At 39.5% G+C, this 20906-nt stretch overlaps 1 protein-coding gene across 10 annotated transcripts in view; it reads right to left on the bottom strand.

Moving 5' to 3' along the window:
- SLC41A2 (solute carrier family 41 member 2) overlaps nucleotides 1-20906 on the bottom strand; it is a 128878-nt gene that overhangs the window by 28696 nt on the left and 79276 nt on the right. For 7 of the 10 annotated variants that reach the window (XM_059402202.1, XM_059402197.1, XM_059402205.1 and 4 more), the window contains 4 exons: nucleotides 20051-20130; nucleotides 16320-16451; nucleotides 14292-14440; nucleotides 10388-10550 (listed from right to left, as the gene is read on the bottom strand). In XM_059402202.1, the coding sequence (XP_059258185.1) occupies nucleotides 10388-10550; nucleotides 14292-14440; nucleotides 16320-16451; nucleotides 20051-20130 (524 nt within the window). Of the gene's footprint in view, nucleotides 1-10387; nucleotides 10553-14291; nucleotides 14441-16319; nucleotides 16452-20050; nucleotides 20131-20906 lie in introns of those variants that run through there. The other 3 variants (XM_059402207.1, XM_059402203.1, XM_059402206.1) reach the window with 2 other exon arrangements.

The following is a 20906-nucleotide window of genomic DNA, read 5'->3' as shown; positions in this document are numbered from 1 at the left end:
CCACTGAGCAGGGAGCCCGATGTGGGGTTCGATCCCAGGACCCCAGGATCATGACCTGAGCCGAAGGCAGACACTTAACCAAATGAGCCACCCAGGTGCCCCAACATTCCTTTTAATAATACAACTAGAACTAACATGGACATTTAGCTTCAAAATTTTAAAAAGTAGTGTATGGTCCTAAATATTTATTTTTAAAAATAAGCCAAAAATGTTTAATTTCAAAATCAATCAGGTCAGTATTTCTATGGTGAATATTCTGGGATCACAACCAAAAAAGATTGTATTCTGGCAGATTTCTTGAGTAATGGTTTTTACGTTTTTCAATTAAGTGCTTTCACGGGGCTGTGTTATAAGATTTTTTGTTGGTGATGTGAGAAGTCCTCTAAGTCATGTCTGCGATCTCAGCAGGATTCAGAGCACGGCTGGTTACATCCGAACCAGAACACTAGAAAAAGATGGCTCAGCTCCTCTGGCCCTACCTTCATCTTCATCAGGGTCGACAAGCCTGAAAAGAGTTCCCTTTCTCAATGCCGTGCTACCCAGGGATCCGACATGCTATGCCTCCAATGAGGCAGACAATCATTTTATCTTCCGTGCCTGACTGGCTTGTAGCCCCAGCATACTTGTCTAGAGAATTAATCATAAATATGGATTTAGGGCAGTGTCTCCATTTCCAGACCCTACCACCCAAGCCATAGTAACATTACCACACTATCATATCACAAAAATACAATCACAAGGTTAAAAAACAATCTCAAAAATTCACCTGTTTCGGGACGCCTGGGTGGCTCAGTGGGTTAAAGCCTCTGTCATTGACTCAGGCCATGATCCCAGGGTCCTGGGATTGAGTCCTGCATTGGGCTCTCTGCTCAGCGGGGAGCCTGCTTCCCCCTCTCTCTCTGCCTGCCTCTCTGCCTACTTATGATCTCTGTCAAATAAATAAATAAAATCTTAAAAAAAATTTCACCTGTTTCAACTGCCTACATTAAGGTAACCATATTCATCAAATCCCAAAGCTAAAGTAGACATTTTTGTAACGAGAGAGAAAAAAATTCTTGGAACTGTTGATCTTCCCCCTCACATTTCCTCTGTCATTCTCTTCAGGCTTTCCTTTCAGCCCAAACTGACAGAAACCACTTAAGAGACAGAGGCAGACTAGTAGCTCAGAAAGAAAGAGCTCCTCACTTTCCATTTGAACTCTGGTGAATTGAAATCTTGAGGAGAGACAAAAGAATGTGAATGAGGTCAGTCAACCTGTTAAAAATCCCCTGGTTGGGGCTCCTGGGTGACTCACTCAGTTAAGCATTTGACTCTTGGTCTCAGCTCAGCTCTTAATATCAGAGTCATGAGTTCAAGTCCCACATTGGGCTCCACAATGGGCATGGAACCTCCTTAAAAAAACATAATAAGAGACACCTGGGTGGCTCAGTCAGCTAAGCGTCTGCCTTTGGCTCAGGTCATGATCCCAGGGTCCTGGGATCGAGTTCCATGTCGGGCTCCCTGCTCAACCCTTCCCCTGCTTATGCTCTCTTCTCTCTCTCTCTCTCTGACAAATAAATAAATAAAATCCTAAATAAAAATAAAATAAAATAGATGGCCCTTTTTTCCACCCCAATGTTCATAACAGCTATGGCCACAGCCACTAAACTGTGGAACAAACCAAGATACCCTTCAACAGACAAATGGATAAACAAGATATGGTCCATATACACAATGGAGTATTATGCCTCCATCAGAAAGGATGAATCCCAGCTTTGGTATCAACAGGGACAAGACTGGAGGAGATGATGCTGAGTGAAGTAAGTCAAGCAGAGAGAGTCAATTATCATATGGTTTCCCTTATTTGTGGAGCATAAGGAATAACACAGAGGACATGGGAAAATGGAGAGAAGTGAGTTGGGGGAAATCAGAGGGGGACACAAACCATGAGAGACTGTGGACTCTGAGGAACAAACTGAGGGTTTTGGAGGGGGAGGGGGATGGAGGGTTGGGTGAGCCTGGTGGTGGGTATTAAGGAGGGCATGTACTGCACGGAGCACTGGGTGTGGTGCATAAACAATGAATCTTGGAACACTGAAAAAAAATTAAATTAAAAAATAATAAAATCCATGGTTGCTTGGCTCTTTCCTTTGAAATGCCATCTGGGAATAGGAGTTGAGTTAGTGCAGTAATAAAAACATATATGAGCACACCAAGTAATGAGGCCTACTGTGTGCCACACATTTAAACATCACTGCTGCTGTGATAAGAGGAATCCTTATCCTCATTTTACAGGCAAAAACAATAAGACCCCCAAGGAATGAAGTAACTTGCCTAAGGCTAAGCCAGTGAACTCTCAGTGTTGGGGGGAGGGGGTTTATCCCAGGATTCCGGTTAGGCCCTGCTGCCACCCTTTGTACGGAGAAGAATGACTCCAAGGAATTAGTGGGCACTGGAATCACAGCAGGGACTCTGAAGGCTAGATTCCGTAGGTACTGATCCCCTAAGAGACTCATTGCTCCAATAATCCACAGCTGCTGAACACGATGATATTAAAATAACGAGACAGTAATGGCACCTTAACACGGATAACCTCATTTCATCCTTAAAACCACCCACACAAGGGCACGTGGGTGGCTCAGTGGGTTAAGCCTCTGCCTTGGCTCTGGTCATGATCTCAGGGTCCTGGGATGGAGCCCCACATCGGGCTCTCTGTGCGGCGGGGAGTCTGCTTCCCCCCCACCCCCTGCCTGCCTGCCTCTGCCTACTTGTGGTCTTTCTCTCTCTCTCTGTGTCAAATAAATAAATACAATACTTTAAAAAAGAAAGAAAGAAAGAAAGAAAGAAAGAAAGAAAGAAAGAAAGAAAGAAAGAAAGAAAGAAAGAAAGAAAGAAAGAAACCACCCACATGGTGGGTCTGTTCTTAGTCGATTTTTACAGATGAGAAAACACAATCCCTGAGAGGTCACCTTGCTGAAGCGGACACAGGCATAAGTGGTAGAAACCAGAGTCCAGAACCTTACATACTATAAACTCTACCACATCAGATGATTGTGTCAGATCCCTCAAGTTTGTTGCCAGTGGAGCTCATTTGGAAAATCATCGTTTTCTAAAACCCAATAAGCTCTTCAGTCTAGTCTTCCAAATCCTTCATGATCTTGCCACAATCTGTCATTTTCAACCTCATTTTCCGGAAAATTTTCTTACTCTTTTCTGTAAATACCCCGAGTTTGCTACTTCCTTTTGCTGAAATGGTATTTTCTAGGGATCTACAAAACAAAATTTTATCCATTCTACATCTTCCTCCCCACCTAGGAAAAACCCCCCCACTGCTGAAATTCCACAGCACTTTGTCCTTCTCTCGGGACACTCAGGACAGATCCGTGTTCTTGACCGGATTCTTACTTGACTTCAAAAGACACAGATTCTGTGTAAACTCTGCGGAATGAATGCCCTTTTGAGGCAAAATGCCTGTCTGGAAGAAATAAGAAGATCTAATGAAACCAGAGAAAAGAGATACCTTTGAGTCTTCAGAAATTGAAATCCTAAGAACTATGACCCTCTAAGAGCACAGCAAAGTGTCAGTCTTATTCTTGTAAAACACAGTGGTTAGGGGAGTAGACTCTAGACCCCACCTTGCTGTGTGGACTTGGACAAGTCACTCAACTTCTATGTCAACTGCCTCACCTGAGAAGGGGAATAACGTAACTTAGCTCACGGAATTGTGGTGAGTACTCGGTGAGTTCATATACGTGAAGAGCCTACCAGTGAATGGCTCATAATAAAAATAAATGTAATACAAATACTTGCTTTTAAAGTTTTTAAAACTTTGATATATATTGGCTGAGATGACCAAAGTTCAAGAAGGAGAAGGGAACTGTCAGAGATGGAAGGCGTTCAGAATGAACAACTTAGATAAGACCAGTACTCTTTTTCTCCCCCAAGATTAAGAGGAGATGTGATGAACATTATGAGTTAAATTATGGCATAAAGAGTTGAACACAGACTTCTAGGTAAAAACAGACCCATTAAAAATTAGCTGTTTGAAAAAAAATTAGCTATTTGGACATGGAATACAATTTTGGTGGAAAACAATATAGTGTGTATTGCCTGGGTTTCTGGCCAAGTCATAAAAGCCAATTTAACTTAGTAATACTTTAGTAGTAATCATCAATTCTCATATTAATAGAAGTTGCAGTTACCAGCTCACTTTAATAAGTAGCATATATATTCCTCAGTATGTACAACAATGCTTTGTAACAAATCATCTCTACTGTAGAAGTAGGAATTCACAAAATCAAACATTATGAATGCAGGAGGGAATCTGAGTGATAGCTAGGGTCACTGTGCTTCCTCATTAGCCCAGGGTAGTGATGGTTTATGTTGGTCATTCTGACTATTAACAGCTCCCTTTCACTCTCCAAAGTGTCCTGGTTTGGGCTAAAATGATACGGTCACTTTAGTGTTCCTATCTGCACTCTTAGGTTACAAGTGAGGGGTCTAAGCCACGTAGCAGTGCTGTGACTTAGCCAAAGTCATGGAATTAGGAAGGGACCAGAAATATTTATTCCTTAGTCTGGGAGTTGTCCTGTCCCACTGCATGCACTCACCAGCAGCAGGGCCGTGGTGAGGCCAGCGGTGGCTAGGATCTGGGGCACAAGCAGTGCACGTGGCATTGTCTCTGTGAGGAAGGCTCTCCCCCATCCCAGAGCGATTCGACAGCATCAGGAGCTGAGGCTGGAGAAGTTTAAGGGATCTTTGTATGTCCTAAGCCTGGCCTAATGCCCTTTTCACGGTACGCCTGTGGCTTCCTTATGGGTAAGATTATGGGGAGAGTGAGGAATTTCGTTGGGACATGTCACGTTTGAGATGTCTTCCAACATGTAACTGGAGACGTAGACAAGGAGTCCAGACTGGAGAGATCAATATGAGGGTAAGTAAGGAAAGGGAGCTACCTAATTTTTTAAAAAAGATTTTATTTATTTATTTGACAGACAGAGATCACACATAGGCAGAGAGACGCGGCGGGTGGGGGTAAGCAGCAGAGCGCCCCATGCGGGGCTCGATCCCAGGACCCTGAGATCATGACCTGAGCTGAAGGCAGAGGCTTTAACCCCCTGAGCCACCCAGGTGCCCCGAAAGGGAACTATCTAAAGCTTGAGGGTCCCCATCAGAAGAGCTAGAAAAGAGAGGAGCCAAGAGGAAGGTGAATGGTGAGAAGCTTAAAAAAAAAAAAAGTTCTCAGAGCATTGAACAACCAGCTCCAATAATGGAGAGAAGGAAGAAATGATGGCGCTGACAATAATGATGACAGACCGCGACCCTGACCATTACTGGAAACTTACTACGTCTCAGGAATTCCACCAGTAATTTATACACATGAGCTGAGCCCTCATTACTGTCCTCTGAGTTAGGGGGAAAAAACAAGGCCAGGGAGGTTCCAGAACTTGATTCAAGCCACAAAATAAGTAGCAGAGCAGAAATTCCCACTTACGTCTGACTCAAAAGAGCTCTGATCTTTTTACAATATTCCGCATACTGGGGTCTGGTCTTCTCTCTTCTTTCCTTTGTCCCGATGTGACATTTGTGATTACAGGTAGCCTGGCTTAAAATATTTTTCTTCTCTGGGAAGATTAATTTTATGTCTCTATTCATAGCTAAAATGGTACTAAATCATGTGAACGTGACTTCAGAACTAAGATGTGGTCAGTGTGTCTTTTCCTAAGTATATAGACCATATTTCTGCCCCAACCATGTTCTGCTAGATAAGAAATTGAAGATGTTTGCTCCTCATTTATACCATTTGTGTTGTGGCTGTGGTCCTGTAACAAACACAGTTTTCAAAATGACCATGAACTGTCATTTGTAAGACAGAAAGCCTTATTAGGAAATTCATTAGTTGATATCCTAATTGTACATTTTATTTTGAGGGGCATGCGTTTGCTCATTTAAGGCAGGCTTGAGATTTGCTAAGAATAATTCTTCTAAGAATATGAACCTGTGCAATTTGCATATAAGTATAAAATTCAAAGCCAATTACTATCTACTGACAGGGAGTAACAAAAACTAAGGAGAGTCCTGTTTTTAAAATCACATTAAAATTGGCACAGGTCATGATCTCAGGGTCCTGGGATCGAGCCCTGCATTGGGCTCTCTGCTCGGCAGGGAGCCTGCTTCCGCCCCCCCCCCCCGCCCCACCCTGCCTGCCTCTTTGCCCACTTGTGATCTCTCTCTCTCTCTCTCCCCGTGTCAAATAAATAAATAAAGTTTTCAAAGAAAAAAAAAAGTATAAGAATTAACTATCTTGCTAAGAACGATTTCATCTTTATGGCTATTAACTGAAGTTCTCACCAGCTATAATATATACTCTGATCCTCCCTTAAAAAAAAAAATCTATTAAAGCACTTTTAAAGAATGAAAGCCAGGCATTGGCAAAAAAAAAAAAAAAAAGAAAAGAAAAGAAAAAAAGTCTGATTCTTTTTTTTTTTATTTTTTATTTTTTTTTATAAACATATATTTTTATCCCCAGGGGTACAGGTCTGTGAATCGCCAGGTTTACACACTTCACAGCACTCACCTAAGCACATACCCTCCCCAATGTCCATAACCCCACCCCCCTTCTCCCAACCCCCCTCCCCCCAGCAACCCTCAGTTTGTTTTGTGAGATTAAGAGTCACTTATGGTTTGTCTCCCTCCCAATCCCATCTTGTTTCATTGATTCTTCTCCTACCCACTTAAGCCCCCATGTTGCATCACCACTTCCTCATATCAGGGAAAAAGTCTGATTCTGAAGTTACAGAGGAAGAGTCTGTTGTCACAGGGAGGGAAGTCTCAGGCTCTTCTTTGTTTCACACATTTAAGTCCAATCTCCCACAACCGAGAAGACACTGTATAGGCCAGGGACAATTTCTTCTATTTCTTTTGTATAGCAACTAGCTCAGTGCTTGGAAGACTATTATGGATTTGATAAAATTGTGGATGTACAATTCTCAATTTTATATATTGAGAACTTGTTGTCATTATACCATTTAATGGAAATATTTTGTCTCTCCTACATGAAACAGCAGATATAGCCAGAAGCAAAGATTTTCTACAACCTAATTTAACAATGAATTTTTCATGGAATCTGGAGCTGCTGGAATTTTAGTAGTGTTCTTAATAACCGAATTTTCTGCAAGAAACAGTGCCTAAAATAGGGAATTAAAAATTTCATTTAGAAATGGCACTGATTCATAGTTTACCAATTATATTAGCAAGCACTCCGTTGGGATTCAATAGGCATCCAAAACTAGGGAAGTCTTTTTTTTTCATTAAAATATTTTATAGCAAATAAGTGTTAATGTACTCTGTATGTGCTTATCTTTGTGCCTCTTGTAAAGTATGTCATCCAAGCTTTATGCTTTTGCCTTTTCAAAGACAAAGGAAACACTGTTAGGATTTCAAAACACAAAGGGAAACTAGTAGAGACTGAATTAAATAGGGAAATGAGCCACAATGTACTCTGATCCTTCTTTGCTAGAGAAATTGCCAGTCTGCTTATTTGATTGATAGTTACTTTTGTACCTTCTTGGGTTTATTATGCTGTCAAAATACTACATCCTTGAAAAAGACTATAGAGAATAAGGCAAAAAATGAATGAGAGAAGAAAACCTTGAAGAAGATATTAGGATTCCCTTCAGTGGATCTTAGAAGGAAGGCCAACTAGATTTATCACAACCTGGAATTCCGTATTATACTTTTGATTTCACAAATTAACAGGCTTTGCCCAGTTAATGAAGCATCTGAATCGGTAAAATGTGAAGGCAGAGGAAATCTTTGCTTAGAAGAGAAAGACCCCAATCATCTCTAAGTTTTTGGAAGAAAGTACATCTTGGTTCTGTAAAATCAAAGTTGTGGGTTCAATGGGCTAATGTGACACAGATGAAAAAAAATTATGTTCCAAAGCCAGCAACTATACCCTTAGCCACGGCTAGCAGACTCATAAATGCTGGCTGATGGTACAAAAGCTATTGTGACGGGCGCCTGGGTGGCTCAGTGTGGTAAGCCGCTGCCTTCGGCTCAGGTCATGATCTCAGGGTCCTGGGATCGAGCCCCGCATTGGGCTGTCCGCTCCACGGAGAGCCTGCTTCCTCCTCTCTCTCTCTCTGCCTGCCTCTCTGCCTACTTGTGATCTCTGTTAAATAAATAAATAAAATCTTAAAAAAAAAAAAAAAATAAAGCTATTGTGAGTAGCCCAGGATGGTTAGCTTGGTGCCAACTCACCCTTACTGCTGACCAAAAAAAGAACTCAAAATGCAATATGATCAGTGGTGGTCCAAATATAAATGGCTTTCACACATTACTCTGGCCCTAACATATTCCAACTAATCCTGATGGCTCTTGGGCCCTGGGCAAGAAGAGAAGCAAGCATGGAATCCATCACAGCTACTGACTGTGGCTTGGTGGCCCTCCTGCACATAACAAAACCACATTTGTTAGGTTCCTTCTAATTGCAAGACACATCATAAATTCTTAAACGATGTAATTTGTGACATGTATGTGGATTTTAAAACTTAAAGATTAGTTTCAGAAAGTGTGGTTAGTGTATGCCAAGGGCAAAATAAGATACAAGATACAAGATACTTGGGACCATTTCAAGTCCCAGACAACTTCAAATTCAAGTGGACGTTCTACATTTCACTTGATGTAAGAAATAGCTACAGGACCAAAATTAGAAAGCTAACGTGCTCTGAAAAAACTCTTGAGTTAGAGGCACCTGAGTGGCTCAGTGAGTTAATAAGCATGGGAGATTCTGGCTCGGGTCATGATCTCAGGATTTTAAGTTCAAGTCCTGCGTGGGGCTCTGCACAGGGTGTGGAGCCTGCTTAAGACTCTCTCCCTCTCTCTAAAACAAACAAATGAACAACAACAACAACAACAACAAAAAAAACCCTCTTGTGTTAACATCTGAAATAAAACCTTAATTTTTAAAGCTCACTATGAAAAAGTTCAAACATACACAGAAGAGAACAGGACAAATTAACCCATTCCCTTCTCCTCTAGTATCACTCCGCTTCACCCGTGATCAATCATGACCAATACTGCTTTATCTCTATACCCCTATCTTTTATTTTCTCTAGATACCAAGTCATTTCATCTCTAAACATTTCAGAAAAACCTTGTAATTCTGGCTCAACAGTGACAGAATTGGTGGGGGGAGGAGGTTGTGTTTTATTTCTCATTGCCTCTAGTTTTCAATACCTATGTCATTGAAAGAGATTAAGCTGGTGTTTACTGAAAGCAAGGAGGAGAGAATTTAGATTTTTCAGTTTTTCTGGCATATCTAGGGCTTAAAAACATTTGTAAACTTTTCTCCTCCCTCCAGTGAAGGAGACATGGCGGTAAGATATAGTTATTTGGGGGCGACCCTCTGGCCCTGCCCCCAGCCACCCTGCCTCCTACGCGCTTGGCCCGCTCAGCCTGCTCCTTCACAAGGATGCTAAGGCCTCCAGCCAGCCCTTGACCAGATCCCCAAAACACAACTGTGATCCCAAGTTCCAGCAAGAAATGGCCCTTAAGCCAAAAAGAAAAAAGAGATACAGTCATTCAGTTCAACAAACATTAACTGAAAACTAGGGATAGGACAAGGTAAAATGAGTAAAAATATTCAAGATCCCTTCTCTAGGGATACCTGGGTGGCACAGTTGGTTGAGCAGCTGCCTTTGGCTCAGGTCATGATCCCAGCGTCCTGGGATCGAGTCCCACATCAGGCTCCTTGCTCGGCGGGGAGCCTGCTTCTCCCTCTGCCTCTGCCTGCCATTCTGTCTGCCTGTGCTTGCTCGCTCTCCCCCCCCCCTCTGATAGATAAATAAAATCTTAAAAAAAAAAAATCCCTTCTCTAGAATGGATGAGACATACACAAATAGATAATGTCGATAAAATGTGGAAATGCTAGAATAATAATATTCACAGGATACTATGGGAACAGAATAAGGGCACTCAGACAAAATTAGGTATTCAAACAAACAAGCCTTCCAGGAAGAGATGATACCTGAGTAAATGCAAAAATAGCACAAATGATTGTTACTATGTCATTATAATAAGTCCAAGAAGAAGTTTCTTTCAAACAGATTTCCTTCATTTAGTTGGTTGGGGAATTGGGTGCAGAGGGGTCAGGAGGGGAACTCATCAAAGAATATTAGGAAGAAAGCAAAACACCAAGAATTCAAAACAACCACTATATAATGTCTTCTGGGGAATACCGTAGGGAAAAGGGCTTGGTCTCTAGTCCCAAGGAAATAGAAATCTAAGTGGGAAGACATTAAACATGCATCAGAAAACCTTATTATAGAATATTTAATCAAAATACAGTTTAGGGATGGGAAGAATAGACTAAAATATTTGAGTAAGAGCTGGGACTTAAACCAACCTTTTGGGATGCCTGGGTGGCTCAGTTGGTTGGACGACTGCCTTCGGCTCAGGTCATGATCCTGGATTCCTGGGATCGAGTCCCGCATCAGGCTCCCAGCTCCATGGGGAGTCTGCTTCTCTCTCTGACCTTCTCCTCGCTCATGCTCTCTCTCACTGTCTCTCTCTCAAATAAATAAATAAAATATTTAAAAAAAAAAAACCAACCTTTTGAATATAAATTTACCTCAGGTTAGAAAGGGAAGCTAATCAAGTAAGTAATAATAAAATGAATCTGAAGTGATCAAGGAGGCTTTGTCCTTAAAATGTATTCCTTCATTCTGTCCATCTCTGAATGAGTGAAGCAGGCAGGGGAAGGTCTTTTATTCAAACCTTAGTTTCCAAAGAGGTGTGTATACACGTGTGTTTACATGTGTGTCACAGATGTTAGCGTCGGAACATGATGGCTTGATCTGAGCATTTGCAATCTGACTCAGATATTCCATTGGAATAATACACAATGTCAAGTGCATGCAAAGGTCTACTCTGGCAGATATCTGATTCTTGAGGAGAAAGTAAAAACTGAAACCCGTAAAAATGAAAGCTGTAAAAGATACATAAGAAAATTCAATCAACACTATGAGATTAAAAAAATATTCTCCGATTGTCATCAGAGATCAATGCCTCACCACTTCTAATTCTCCTCTTTCAGTAGCAATGACAGCATCAGTTAACACTTAAATAGCATCTACTATGTGGCAATCTCTATATAATTGACTCATTTATCTTCAAAATCTTCAAAATGAGTTATGAGGTAGAGTCTCTTATACAGGAGGTAACGGAGATACAGAGATTAATATTATTCTTTCCTCACCTCCAGTTTTTTGACCTTTACTTGTCAGAATTTAAGTCAGAGGTTAATAAAAGAAAAGATCTATAGGATTTCTCTGAGTACAGGCTGAAGTCTAATATTTTTATAAGTTCAGAAAATTACTTATACCCTTCAGTGACTCAAGTGAAATGATGTGTGACAGTGTGTTGGCACGGAGCCATAAACACAAATGTAAAATCAATCCATGAGCCTAAGAGATAGTGTTGCAAATACAAATATACTCTAAAAATGGCATGTTTATCAACAGACCAAAGAACAGTCTCTGAGTATTTCCCACGGGACTGAAGAATGCATCTTTTTCATAATACTTACACAGAGATAAATGACCATATCATATACAGCAATAAAGGAAGCCAGTGGTAAAAAAGCATTTGAAATAACTTTTGTCCCTCCTGAGCAGTAGAAAAATATTACTCCCTAGGTAGAGTTCCTTGCTTTTTCTTCCCAGCTCTGAAAGTACCTTATGTGTAGCTATCCCCAGCATGTGTATATTACATTATAACATAATTATGTGTTCATGTAGTATCTTCCCTCCAGACTATGAGCCCTGCAGCAGAGGGTCTCAATATTCATCCTGGGATTTAAAACCCATCTCTGCATCTAGCAGAATGAAGGCTTACCGGATGAATAATTGAGTGATCTGATAGGTGACTTTTAATAAACTCCCAGGCACTACAAAGTGTTACAGGAAAGTTTAACATATCAATGAAGGGGCGCCTGGGTGGCTCAGTGGGTTAAGCTGCTGCCTTCGGCTCAGGTCATGATCCCAGGGTCCTGGGATTGAGCCCCACATTGAGCCCCACATTGGGCTCTTGCTCAGCAGGGAGCTTGCTTACTCCTCTCTCTCTGCCTGCCTCTCTGCCTACTCGTGATCTCTGTCTGTCAAATAAATAAATAAAAACTCTTTAATATATCAATGAAGTTGTGTTTGCTATTTTAAGAGTATATTCCAGTCTCTTTTGCCTGGCATTTAAAACCCTTCTACGTGGCCCTCATCTACCTTCTGAGCCTTCTCTCATCTACTCCCTCCTCCCAATTATATACTGAGTAAGAATTACTTTCTCTTTCTGACACAAGCTCTGTACTTTATCTCTGTGCTTTAACTCTGTAATCTCCCTAGGAAAAAATACTTGAGCCTAATTATTTAACACTGTGTTAATATGTTTACTATGAAACAATCATAAAAACAGAAGAAGGCAGACATTTTAAGCAAATGAGGAAAAAATACCTAAATAGATGTTTTAACTTTTTTCTTCCTGTACACAGGGGATTGCTTTGGACATATTTTACTCTGAGAAATCACTGATTTACATGAAAAGAACAAATCTCATAGAGTTTTTGTGAGAATTAAGTGAACCAACACGTTTAATGCACTTAGAACAGTGCTTGGCATGAAGGCCAAATTTAAATGTTAACTCTTCAAAGAATTATTTGAATGCATCTCTTCCGAGGTTGGGGTTTCTCGCTGTAGGAGGCACTAATCTTACAGAGTTTAGCAAGAGGCCAAGCCTAAGAAGCCAAAATAAAGTGGAAACTTGGAAAGATTGGGTTTATAGAATATGATGCAAAAGAAAAAGATATAATTATTAACCCCAAGAAAAATAGAGTACCCAAAAAGGAAATATAATCACACTATACTATCTGGCTCTACAGTATATGATGTTTATATAGGACTAATCATACAAACACTGGCTCCAAATTTAACCAAAAGATGTGATATAACTAAATGGAAAAAATGGGGTGTTAACACAGGCCCCAAATCTTCAGTTTTTATTAGCAAAAGGCTAAAGTTTAGGCATGTTATTTTAAAAATTGGAGATACATATCAGAAGAAACAGCTAAAATAGTCCAGCAATGATCTCTGAGGAATGTGATTAGGAAGGTAGAATACTTCAGCACTATTTAATTTTGAAATTTTGTGTAGGTATTATACCAATTAGACTTTGAAAATAAAGTCAATTTTCTGGAGTGCCTGGGTGGCTCAGTGGGTTAAAACCTCTGCCTTTGGCTCAGGTCATGATCCCAGGCTCCTGGGATAGAGCTCTGCATCAGTTCTCTGCTTGGTGGAGAGCCTGCTCCCCCCCCACCCCTCTCTGCCTGCCTCTCTGCCTACTTGTGATCTCTGTCTGTCAAATAAATAAATAAAATCTTTTTTTAAAAAAGAAAATAAAGCCAATTTTCTTAAATTTAAAAATTAATAGCCTCCCACCTAGAGATGGCAGGTTGAATGCATATGTCCGACTCGACTCTCTCCAGAACTCTCAGTAACACACCAGAGCAAAGACGTAGAAAGGCACAGAAATCTCCCAGAAAGAAGAGAAAAAGATGAGAAATTTAATGCAAGAGTTTTAGGAATCATATAAAGCTGAAAGAAGGGAGAAAATGGAGAAAGAAAAAAAATCAAAGAAATCATTCAAAAACCTTACCTAGAACTGAAGAATACGAATTTTTTAGACCGAAAGGGTCAAACAATGTCCAAAAAAACAGACAAAGTATATCCAAACCAGGGCACATCAACGTGAAATTTGGTAACAAGAGGAAAAAAGGGATCTTGCAAGCTTCAAAAGAAGTTACGTACAGTGAGATCCGCAGTGAGCATAACACCTGTTGTTCTTCTCCACGGTTAACAGAAGTTAAAAGGCAAATGAAGCAAAGCCCTGAACATTCTAAAAGAAACAGTTTTATATCCAGTCAATCTATTCATGTAAAAAACACTTTATAACACACAAAGGCTTTCAGGCCTTCTAGGGAATCTATGAAAAAATGTGTTCATACGAAACAAGAGAACCAAGAGGGGAAAAAAAAAAAAAGAAGGGTGGAGGGGAGATGTGGAATTCAGGAAATCCGAAGGTTCTGTTTATCAGATGATATGAAAAGTGTCATGAGTTTCTTGGTTTTAGGAGGATGAAATCCACACAAGGCATACCATTGCTTTTTGAAATGTTAAAATAGTTCATGTGCTCTTAGATTAACGCAGTTTTGCGTTTACAGCAGACTGAGGATAAAAGAGATTACAAGAGGCCGTAACTCTTACCTGTAGTCCAGCGGCAAGTAAGTACACCACTATGAAGATCACAGTTAAAGAAGTGTGGCCGCTTTTCATCAAGTGAATAGTGTAGAGGAAAATTAAATGTCCGGGAATCACGAGAAGCAGGAGAACCTGAGCAGACTTATTATTCACTCCTGTAGTAGAAAATGTAAAAGTTAAAACAAGATCCTATTGGGTTACTAATAGGTCGCAGTTATTAAAATTTAAGGATTACTTTCATGTTACTATACTATATAGCATCACGTAAAATTCTGTTGCTAACAATACATTTCAACCACTCACAGTTTACTTAATTCTTTGAAATTCTCATTATATGTTATATGCTAATTGAATGGCAGGAAGTTGATAAAAAGTTGCTATGAAGAACACTGGTCAGACTTTACTATCTATCATAGTAATAGAGGGAAGACAAAAGAAAATATATGAAGTTCTTAAAGCACAGAAATGCTCTAATTTTACTTTTCCTTTAGAGTTCTTTCACTGATATTTCACTGGGCATTTCTTTTTTTTTTTTTTTTTAAGATTTTATTTATTTGACAGAGAGAGATCACAAGCAGGCAGAGAGGCAAGCAGAGAGAGAGGAGGAAGCAGGCTCCCTGCTGAGCAGAGAGGCCAATGTGGGACTCGATCCCAGGACCCTGAGATCATGACCTGAGGTAAAGGCAGAGGCTTGACCCACTGAGCCACCCAGGCGCCATCACTGGGCATTTCTGATGCTCATTCAGAGTGATCCGAAGGGGCACATGCACCCCAATGTTTATAGCAGCAATGTCCATAATAACCAAACTATGGAAAGACCCCAGATGTCCACTGATGGATGGATAAATGAGATGTTTATACACACACACACACACACACACACACACACACACACACGAATATTATGCAACCATCAAAAAGTGAAATCTTATCATTAACAATGACATGGATGGAACTACAGGCTATTGTGCTATGTGAAGTAAGTCAATGAGAAAGACCATTATCAAATGATTTCAGTCATGTGTGGAATTATGAAATAAAACAGACAAGCATAGGGAAAGGGAGGGAAAAATGAACCAAGACAAAATCAGAGACAGAGACAAACCATAAAAGACTCTTAATCATAGGAAACAAACTGAGGGTTGCTGGAGCAGAGGGAGATGGGGGGAATGGGGTAACCGTGTGGTGGACATTAAGGAGAGGACTTGATGTAAGGAGCACTGGGTGTAATATGCAACTGATGAAACACTAAATTCTACCCCTGAAACTAATAATACACTATGTTTTAACCAAACTGAACTTAAAATTTTTAAAAAGCCAAATATAACCTTTATTTTCATCAGAAAATAAGTGAGAAGAATTGTGAGGTTTAATCCTGTGGTCGCAGTTCTTTGGTAGTCACTGGCTGGGTGACACACGACACTACTCCTTGTTAGGGAGGTTCCCCTCTCCTTTTGTTTGCTTGGGATCGAATGCCTACATCCAGAAAAGCCAAAAGGATTAATGTAGGAAAGACAGTATATCTGTCTAAATCACCTAGCAAGGCTTTCCTATGTGTATAAGGTTCCTCCTTTTTTTTTTTTTTTTTTAAGATTTTGTTTATTTATTTGATAGAAAAAGACACAGCGAGAGAGAACACAAGCAGAGGAGTGGGCTCCCCGGGCTCCCTGCTCCACAGGCTCGATCCCAAGACCCTGGCATCATGACCCGAGTTGAAAGCAGACATTTAATGACTGAGCTTGACCTGGGTGCCCCATGGTTTTTCCTTCTTGACCCATGAACAAGGCATCCCAGAGAAAAGGATGAAAAAGAAAAAGTATACAAAGTTCCTCAGCAACTGCAGAATTGATACAAATGACTTTCTTTCACTGAGACTTAATGAACACAATCTATTCTATTTAAAAACTACTGAGTTCTCAGGAATTAAAAAAGGCACATCAAACTGACAAAATGTGCATTCAGCAAACGCTGCCCCTCTCTATTGTCAGAGAATTATTCCTGATATAAAATATGTAAAAATCCAAAAGCACATACCTGGACCAAAAAAAGTTCTAAATGGGTAGTAACAACCTTTGGGTTCATCAGGCAGTTCTCCTGGAATGCTATGTAAATGGAGGTAGGTAGAAATCCTGCTAGCCTGAATGGCCACCAAATTACCACCAATACCTGAAACATAAGGACAAACAAAGCAGTTATCATCATATTTCAAACAACTTGCGTAAATGTGACCAAGCAAGGCTCTTCATGTTATAGCGTGGGCCAATAAAACAAACAAAAAAGAATCCTTCTGAAATGTTGACTTATGTAATGTTGAGCTAGGTATTCCAAAGACATAAAGTCATTGTTATGAATTATTTTTTTAAAATCTGACTCACTGCCTGAAAGCAGAACAGACTAAATAATTTTTTTTTTTTAGTGACTATCATGGCCAACATACAGGTAGCAAGGTGTTTAATGCTTATCATCTTAATGAGAAGAAAAATAAGTTTGATTTTTTTCAAATAGGGAAGTCTTGAAATTTCTCTTCCCAGGTTACTAGACAAATTAGTATAGGGACTAAAAAAAAATACTCAGGAAAATCATCTTTCAAGCTCAATTATCCTCTCAAATACTTTACAGACCTGCCCTACAAGAAACATGAAAGGAATTTCTCTTGGCAAAAGGAACATAAAACCAGATGGAAATCTGGAACTACACAAAGGAAAGAAGGGTGCTAGAAATGTAAAATAAATTAGAAAATTAAAAGGATATCATTTTCTCATTTTTAATCCCTTTAAAAAATAACTGGCCATTTAAAGCAAAAATGATGATGATGTATATAGGGCTTACAACAAAGTAAAATGTATGACACAAAGAGCATATAAGAAAGAGAAATGAAAATCCAAGTATACTGATGTAAGGTCTTTACCTTTTCTGTAAAAGGGCTCAATTATTATTTGAAAGTACACTGTGATAAAGATATTTATAAGCCCTAGATCAGTAGTTCCCAAAGAACAGTCAGGGGTCTGAAGGTAGGTTAGTTCTAGAAATCCTAACCCCTTGCTAGCAGAGGTCCCAGAAGGAGAGCTTCACAGTACATATTAGCATGATAAAGGCTTTAAGAAATCCTGTAGTAAAGAAATCTATTTGACCTAATGCTTCCCAAACTTAATTGGCCACAAAACTTACTTCTGAAGGTATACTATTAATCTCACAGAACTAGCATTCTTATGAAATCTATTTCAGAAAATGCTACTACTTCTGTGAGACGTTAATAAGTGTTAAAAGATACCCTCATCAAAATATCATCACTGATATGCCTTAAAGTGTGTATTTTTGTAACCCATAAAACAGATAAATTAGCACTTATTGTGGGGGCTGGGGCAAGCTCAGGCTTTGGAATCAAGCAGATCTGGGTTTAAATGCTGAGTTACCACTTACTTAGACGTGAGATACTGGACACATTACTCTGTTATGGTGAGGTTGAAATGATGTAACATGCATTAAAAGACCTGCATGTTATCGGGCACATAGTAGGTACTCACTCACTAGTTAGCAAATGATGATGGTGATGATGGTGTGTTAATTAGGGGCCCTTTAAATCACATATCCTCTAGCACATTTAGTATGAAATTCAATTCTCAAAAGTTCCATCTTTTTTTGAGGACCATGGAAGAAATCTTCTCTATCAATGTTTCTAACCAGTGGAATTCAACATAAAGTGAGCTCATTGTGAGATCCCACTAAGAGATTCACTTACTGAGATACAAAAAAGATTTTACTACCACGAATACCACAGCTTCCAAGAACAGAACTCCAGGGAGGCTCAAGAATCATTTCTTACATAAGGTGAAATAACAGGAACACTGTTTCAAACATTCCTAATGATAGGGTTGTTATAATTTAAAATTTTCTCTGAAATGTAGGACAATATAGCTCTAACAGTATTGGTGGTAGTATTTATGCTAGTGACTTCGTTAACTAATATTCACAGAAGAGGATTTGAACAGGTGGACAAAAAGCAGTAATCATTCCAGATAATGAAAATTAGGTCTTTGTAGGGCCATGAAATAGGAATCTGGTTAGAAAGATAAAGGAAAAAGTTGTACACATCCAAAAGTATACAGGGGGCTTTGAAAGCGAAGCAGAAGAATTCAAACTTGATTTGACAGGCAGGAGGAAGCCACTGAAAAGTTCATCATCTTTTTTTTTTTTAAGATTTTATTTATTTATTTGACAGAGAGAGATCACAAGTAGGCAGGGCAGCAGGCAGAGAGAGAAAAGGAAGCAGGCTCCCCAACGAGCAGACAGCCGGATGTGGGGCTTGATCCCAGGACCCTGAGATCATGACCTGAGCCGAAGGCAGAGGCTTTAACCCACGGAGCCACCCCGGTGCCCCTATGTTCATCATCTTAAGATTGAAGTAAAAAAAAAAAACAATGTTTAAGAAAGACTAGCCTTGGGGCACCTTCAATCTTAAGATGATGAACATAGGGGCACCGGGGTGGCTCCGTGGGTTAAGCCTCTGCCTTCGGCTCAGGTCATGATCTCAGGGTCCTGGGATGGAGCCCAACATCGGGTTCTCTGCTCAGTGGAGAGCCTGCTTCCTCCTCTCTCTGCCTGCCTCTCTGCCTACTTGTGATCTCTCTCTCTGTCCAATAAATAAATAAAATCTTTAAAAAAAAAAAAGAAAGAAAGAAAGACTAGCCTGCTAGTGACAGTTAATTGGCACTGAGCAGTGAGTAGGTTAGGAAAGCTACTTTATGACTTCAGTGATGGCTGAAGTAAGACATTAGCAGACTAGTGTGGAGACATTCTTACACAAGTAAGTGAACAAGTGAACTATGTTAATGGGCAAATCAATGAGATCTGATCATTGTCTATTCAGAGGGTGAAGGGCTGCGTTGATGGTTCTGTGATTTTAAGGGTGGATGATGGGGGGGTAGGGGCACTAGGAAAATTGGAAAGGGGATCTAGAGGGGAAATATCTTCATGGACATTTTACAGCTATGCAAAAATGTAAATGTTCAAGTGAAATTTTAGGTCTGAAATTAGATTTTGGGGACCTTGCCTTCATATAACATTATTTTATTACACATAAATATACGAAAGCAATTTATATTAAATGTGTAGCATATCCTGTGACATGTTTTCCCTCAGGTAGAATTACTTTTTAAATTATACTGGCATAAACTGTACTAAAATCCAATATAATGACAGCCAGCCCCAAAGTCAGTATGACTAGATTAAAATTATCTTACTAAATGGAATTCATACCAAAAAGCCCTGTGAACCTAAGTATTATAATTCCCTTTTTATAGGTAAGAAAATAATTTAAGGCAGATCTTAAAGGGAGCCACAGAGGAGCGATCGATTTTAATGAATCGAATTGACTTAAGCAATGCTTAAACCTAGCTAACGCTAATTGATCCACAAAAATCGACAGGAGCAGTAGCAAAACATGAGACAGCAGATAAACCCAAAGTCAATGATAATCCAGAACTGAAATATCCTATTTCACCACACTAATCTTAAAAATAAAGTATGCTCGACTCTTAAACCAATACCAAGTAGTAAGAGTAAGAAACAGTTCTTTTCAAAAATAGGTTGTACATACTGAGAACAGGGAATGTCATTTCTATCACGAACACCAACCTGGGGGGGGGGGGGAGTGGAAGGGAGGGGGAGATACACCTCTTAAACTGTGAACCCTAATATTCCTGTTCCTGATTAAGAGTATATATAATGATTTGATACCATTGTGAAACAGTATATCTAATTCTTACCATTAATAACTGGTGTGTAAACAACAATCCCAACCAAGTTTGGATCAGATACGGTTGTGTCCAGAATAAGGCCCCCAATGCTGGAAGATAGAAAATTGTATAATTTAGGGAAGAGAAATAAGTGTACTAAATTTAAAGCTGATCTTTATACACAAACACCTCTACTTTAAAAACAATGTTTTTAAAAATTGCTTTTTAAAATTTTTTAAAAATCTAAATTAAAAATTTTTTTAATATTTAAAAAGTAGAATAAAAAGGAAAAATAGTCCAAGTAAAAATCAATGTCAACAGTGAAACTTTGAAAATAAAACACAGAATAAGCTCTAGGATCTCCTCCTGATCTCTAAGATATGTTTCTTAAAACAGGAAAAGAATATGCTTTAGATGTATTAAAATGTCTGGAAGGATATATAAGAAATTATTAACAATGTCTATCTCTGGGGGGAGGGACTAACAGAAGACTGATGGTTATTTTATGTCCTTCTGTGTTTACTAATTTTTAAAAACCATGTGCATTTATTGCTGTTCCAATTTAAAAAATAGTTTGTTGTTAAGTGAGCTCTACACCCAACGTGGGGCTTGAACTCACGACTCTGACCCTGAGATCAAGAATCTCATAGTCTACCAACTTGACCCAGGCAGGTGCCCCTAAAAAATGGGATTTTTAAAAGAGTATTTCTTTGTATTTGAAATTAACAAGGCATTCGAGGCATCATTTTTATTGTGTGAAACCTAGATAGGTGTAGCATCTTATTATTGGTAATGAGTTGTAGCCACAGAAAGGGCTGATTTTGAGGAGAGGTCTGGAAAAATAATCTATACAGGAGCAAGCCATGTACTCTGAAAGTCTCCATGG

The sequence above is a fragment of the Mustela nigripes genome, chromosome 6 (genome assembly GCF_022355385.1).
Source record: "Mustela nigripes isolate SB6536 chromosome 6, MUSNIG.SB6536, whole genome shotgun sequence".
Classification (NCBI taxonomy): Eukaryota; Metazoa; Chordata; class Mammalia; order Carnivora; family Mustelidae; genus Mustela; species Mustela nigripes.
The sequence above is the reverse complement of the archived record's forward strand: the minus strand, read 5'-3'. Positions and strand labels throughout refer to the sequence as shown.